At 47.7% G+C, this 5,825-nt stretch overlaps 1 protein-coding gene and 1 long non-coding RNA gene across 2 annotated transcripts in view; one reads left to right on the forward strand and one right to left on the reverse strand.

Annotated features, from left to right (window-relative positions):
- Positions 1–1,134: 1,134 nt before the first annotated feature.
- LOC102024099 lies at positions 1,135–5,620 on the reverse strand. The gene is made up of 3 exons (XR_001236633.1): positions 5,547–5,620; positions 3,301–3,432; positions 1,135–3,085 (listed from the first exon to the last, which is right to left on the reverse strand). It is a non-coding gene; the product is annotated as an uncharacterized LOC102024099 (long non-coding RNA).
- Rbpms (RNA binding protein with multiple splicing) overlaps positions 3,464–5,825 on the forward strand; it is a gene marked incomplete in the record, with an annotated part of 155,824 nt that continues 153,462 nt past the window's right edge. Inside the window, 1 exon segment of the mRNA XM_005398470.2 lies at positions 3,464–3,931. Within this exon segment, the coding sequence (XP_005398527.2) occupies positions 3,888–3,931 (44 nt within the window).

The raw sequence follows: 5,825 nt of genomic DNA on the forward strand, positions 1-5,825 counted from the left end.
TAATGGACTTGGGGGAGACTTAAATGTTTAGTCCTAACAGGTTTTATCCACAGATTCCACATAGGGAGAATCTATTTACAAGTTCATCCACATGGTTGTGGGCAAGGTTCCCTGTGGGTTGCTGGACTGAAACCCAGTTCCCTGTTGGCTTTTAGATGAAGGCCTCCGTTATTCCGTGCCAGATGGGTCTCTCCACCTTGTGGCCTTCACGTTGTGGCAGCTGGAGTCCATCAAAGGAAGTGAGTGAGAGCAACAAGGGTGTGTAAGACATGAGCGGTCTCTTTTTTTTCCTGTCCATGCTGTATTAATTAAAAGTAAATCAGTAGGTTCAGCTCATGGTCCAGGGGAGGGGACCACACACATGGGCTCCAACACCAGCAGGTAGTTGGGGATCATTGCTGAAGCCACCTTCCCCAGGGTCTTCTATCAACATCCTGGTCCTGAACTTTACCTAAGGCCATGTTTTCATGGTAGCATCCTGGGTTGCACCTTTGCTCTTAGGCCATTTCCAATTTTAAAAGTTTTGTCCTGTAAAGAAGCTAGGAATGAGAACTTTTTTTTCAAACCTTCCAAGTCCTGGCTTCTCTAATTCTCTAATCCAAGTCCTATTTCTTTTAATTCTGATGGAAAATAGAACACTTCCTTTTTTAGGTCCCTTTACTTCTCTGGTCGGGAATCATAAACATCCAAAAAAAACTATTTAGGCTGGGGTTGTAACTCAGTGGTAGAGCACTTATCTAGCTTGTGTGAGGCCCTGGGTTCAATCTCCAGCACTCCAAAATAAAGAACTAAATACCATTCAGTCATTTCAGTGTTTTCTCCAGAAATCTCCATAGCCACATCTACATGTTTATTAGGTACCTATTCGTAACTTTCATGTAACTGCAGGTTATTTAGCTAATTGCTCTTCCAGTTTCTAAGCCAGATCCAGCCTGTAATAATAATATTTTCTTTGCCCCATAAGTGTTCTTCACTGACAGACTTCTCAGGGTTCTTCTAGCTTCCATGCCCACCTGATCACAGAGCTGGGCCTGGGGTTTGTATTACACTTCTTGGCATGCAATTATATTTTAGTCATATATTGTTGTATAAGAAGCTACCCTAAATCTCAATGACCTAAAACAACAGCATTCCTTTTTTTTTTTTTTTTTTTGCTAAACAATTTTGCAATGTGAGCAGTTTGCTGAAGATCATCCCTGTTCCACATGGCATTGGTTGGGCAGCTCAGCTGGGGCTTGAGCACCTACTTCCAAGATAGTTCACTCACAAGCCTGGTGTGTTAGCCAGCTTTCCATCATTGTGATAAACTACCTGAGAAAAACAGCTTAAAGGAAGAAAGGTTTATGATGGCTCACAGTGTCAGAGGTTTCAGTCCATGGCAGCCAGCGCAGTTACTCTACACTTGTGGTAAGGCAGAAGCATTACGGCGGAAGGGTGTGGCAGAGGAAAGCTGCTCATCTGATAGCAGCTAGGAAACGGAAGAAGAGGTCAGGGACAAAATATCCTTCAAAGGCATGCCTCCCGTGAACTATTTCCTCCAAATGGGCCCAAATCATCTAATAGACCACTCAGCTGTCAACACATCAGTCCACTGATGAGGTTAATACTCTGATGACCCAGTCGTCTAACCCCACTTCTGAACACTGGTGCATTGGGGATCCCTCCCTCAGCACATGGGTCTTTAGGGGACACTATTAATTGGTTGTTTTTTTTTTTGAGGCAGGGTCTCACTATTTAACCCAGGCTGGCCTTAAACTTGCAGCAGTACTCCTGCCTCAGCTCCCTGCATGCTGGGATTACAGACACGCCAGATACATTGGCACTGTCTGCTGAGAGCTCCGCTCAGCATAAACCAGTGACCTGTATCCTCCACCAGGTTGGCCTCTGCATGAGGCTGGTCTGGCTTCCTTAAATGACTGAAGGAAAGTGGGCTCCTTTCAGAATGTTTGAGGGAGTAAAAATCAGGGGGATGGTGCACAACTGTGTTCATATATTTAATACTGAAGTATAGACTTAAAAATGGTTAAGATGGTAAATTTTAAGTTATATGTCTTTTTCCACTATTAGAAAAAAAACCCAGAAGATGGTGATAGCCTAGGGGAGGACAGCAGTGGGATGAGGGAGAGAGAGTTGTCAAGGATGACAAGAGCCAAGGAACAGAATCTCTGGCCCCAAGAACTCCTTTGGCTTGGCAGAAGATTTTAACAGACAATCCACAACACATATGGTAGATATTGCAGCTTTCTGCTGTGGAGCTAGCATAGGTACAAAGCGTAAGCCATGCAAACAGCCTCAAAATAGCCTTTTAATGTCTGCAATTCCCAGAGACAAACATTAAAGACATAATTATGGGTTTGGATTTCTTAATGCAAGCCTCAAAAGGAACACTGCCAGAGAAACAGCGATGAGCAATAAAAACTACAGGTGCATATGATATTTCCCCTTGAATCTGGCATGTAACCTTGTAGGCCAGACAGAAATATAGTAGGGCAGTGGACAGGGGAGAGGGCAGATGTTTCTTGGTCATTAGCCCAATTTTTCCAGGATATAAAATCTCTTTGTTGTCTTATAATTCTTAGTATGTCTGGAAACTATCGCTACTGAAGAGATCTCACTTTTGAAACTTTCTTTCTTTGAAGCAGTAAACAAGTAATCAGGATTATTTATAGCCTGAGTGAATGTACATCGCTCTCTCCGAACACATGAGCGTGTGTACGGACACACACATGCACACTCAAGTCACAAGGTTTTATAAATAATGAAGGTCTGTTTACAGATTTTCCCTAGGTTTGGTTGGTTACACGTTATTCAACTTTTCCTCCAAATAAGTTTAAACCATTCTTTGGGGAAATGCCAGGAAACAGGAATCTCCTTCATCCAGGCATATTATCCCATCTCATACAGTGTGCTGGGAACACTCTGCATCCACCCCTACCTCCCCAACTATAGACTTTGGGAAACCCTGTTGGCTTCTCAACTTTTTATTGCCTGATGCGTCAATATACTGATGGGAGTTTCCATTTTATTTCTTGAAATCTTATCAGTTGTCTCACTTTGTTGTAGGTCTTCTTTTAGGTCCTACCTCCTGCAAAAAATAAAATAAAAGAAAGACCATTGCTCTGACCCTCTCTAGTGACCTTCTGCGGCTCTCTATTCTAAGGCATTTCTACTAATTCATTCTCTCCTCTTGGGATTTTGAATAAATCCAACAATGTCATTCAAGTACAAAAAAAAAGTAACTGCTAAGACTTAATGTGCTCATTCATTCACTCATTCATTCCAAAGTAACTGTGTACCTACTATGTGTTAGGTATTGTATAGATGTTGAGAACACAATGAACAATCCAGACAAAGCTCCTCTAATGGAACATATTTTTGTTTCTTATCCCAGAGGTTTCTGACTTTTAACAATGGACAAAGTCCCGGTTTGGCCTAAAGACAAAAAAAAGAAAAAAAAAAAAATCATGTTCTATATTTGGAATTAAGCCACCTTCCCCTGGATGGGGGTAGGGAAAGTTCTTCCAGCATCCTGAGATCACACAACATGTTCCATCTACTCTTAAGAGGGGTCTGACTGGAACCATCAAGAACTAGATTAACTGTCATTTTTCTTGGGTCCCTGCCAGGCTCCAGCAAAACAATGCCTTTCTTTGGGCGCATGCAGTAACAGGAAAGAATGACCAAGAAGAACAAAGTCCTGGGATTCCTGGCCAGCACAGGGGTCCAAGACCACCACTCAGCTATTGCTCAGGAAGATATTGCCCCCTCGTGGTTCCTCAAATAACAGGGAAAAGCTGGCCCTGGAAAGGACTGCTAATTAGTACATCAAGACACAGTTTTCCCATAAATTGTAGCCTTGCTTCTGAATATCTTCAGTTGTAGTTTCCATGGACTCTTGGTTTATTTCCCTCCCGGATACACCTTTGTTCCTATGGAGAGCAATGAGATTATGACAGCAATTAGAGGACAGAAGCATTTTTTTCTTCTAAAAATTCTTTTCCCAAATCTTCAGATGCCCAAGAAAAATTCAATGTGTACGTCTAAGCATCACTACTGTTCTTTTCATAGCGCCTTTAAACCTTAAAGTGTGTGTGTGTGTGTGTGTGTGTGTGTGCGCGCGCGCGCGCGCGCGCGCACTCATGCTTTCTATAATTTGAACCAGAATTCTGGATTATGTTGCTGTGAAGCTGTTTGCGGTATCTTGTCTCCACAACACCACTTTAAAACCCCCTCAAGGCAGGGCCCTTATCTTCAACTCCTACTGCCACCTCCACCCTTCCACCGGCAGCACTTAAACCAGTGCAGGGTAAAGAATTTCTAGTGGAGGTAAAAAGATAAACAGTTAAGCAAGCAAATAATTAGAAATCGTGATTGGTGCTGTGAGGGAAAGAACCTCCTGCTCTGACAGAGAATTCCTAAGAGTGAGAAGTGAGACAGAATTTACTGAGTTTATGATTTTTAACTTTGTAGCTGTCAAGTTTAAAAGCTTCATTGATCTCGTATTGGAAAAGCTCTCTAGGGCCTAAACAAAATGGAAACTTAGTAATAATACTGTTAGCTTCCATGTATCGTAAACCTAACAGGGCAAGAACAAGTGCTAAACGTTATGGCTCTTTCAATCTGTAATCGCTAAAACCCTGGGAGAGAAAGACAACGGTCCCGTTTCATAGCCAAGAAACCGAAGCTCTGCGGTGCTTCTGGGTCTGTGGGCGACCACACCAAATATTGGGTACTTGGCGCTTTGAACCTAGGGAGATCGTCCGTGTTGACCTTCCAGATCTGCTGGCAGCGAGGAGCACTCATTTTAACTACTGTATACCAGGTAGTCCATTTAAATAGCCGTGGGATTAAAAAGACAAACAGGGCAGGGTCCTGCGTTCCAGGAAGAGCTCCCCAAGAGTGAGCCGGCCAGGTAAACAATTGGTTCCAGAACAGTCTAGCAGGGCACAGCAGTCCGGACAGGGGCCGCGGGGAGCCTCCGGGAGAAGCGCAGCCCGCCGACTGGGCTGGAGAGGTTTCCCAGGCCCCGCGGCCTTTGAGGTGGGGTGGAAGCCCACGTGTCCTGAAGAAGCCCACGGGCTGCTGTCTGTCCCCACTGCCACTCGAGTTCTCTCGTCCTGTCGCTTCAAGACTAGGGAGGGAAGAAGTGGGTCTCGCGGGTACTGACAGCGAGCGCAGGCCCAGGGGTCCGGGTGCAAATCCCTGGTGAAAGGCGGGCGAACAAAAGTATCCCAGCCCGGAGCGGTCCGCTCGCCGGCCGGGCGGTTCTCCAGGCCCACGCGAGTCAAGCGGCGCAGGGGCTCGGGGCCGGGGTGCGGGGCCTGGCCCGGGACCCTCGGCCGCGCCGGGGCCGGGGTCTGCGCTTCCGCCCGGCGCCGCCCCTCCCCGCGCGCGCGCCATCCGGCCCCTCCTCCCGCGGGGGGCTTCGCCGTCCCCGTCCGGTCCCTGTGGGCTGCAGCCCACGTCCAGGGAGGGCGGAGGAAGGCGGGAGGGAGGGGACGGCGAGGGGAGGGAGGAAGGCGAGAGGAGCTGCTCCGATCCCGTACTTGCCAGAGCCTGCCAGGAGCGCGCTCGGCGGCTGTCCGGGTCCCCGTGCCCCAGCCGCGGCCCGCACCCCGCGCCCCGCGCCCCGCTCCTCCCGCGCCTCCTCCTCTTCCTCCTCCTCCTCCCGAGCCGCCCCGCGTCCCCTCCTTCGGCAGCTGCTGGGCTCGGGCAGCAGCAGCCCCCAGCCCCAACTCGGCTGCATCCCCAACTCCGGGACGGGCGCCTCGCCCCATCCTTTCTTCTCCCTTCCTGCCTGCCCTCCTTCCTCCCCGCGCCCGCCC

This window comes from Chinchilla lanigera, unplaced genomic scaffold (genome assembly GCF_000276665.1).
Source record: "Chinchilla lanigera isolate Chin_1 unplaced genomic scaffold, ChiLan1.0 scaffold00062, whole genome shotgun sequence".
NCBI lineage: Eukaryota > Metazoa > Chordata > Mammalia > Rodentia > Chinchillidae > Chinchilla > Chinchilla lanigera.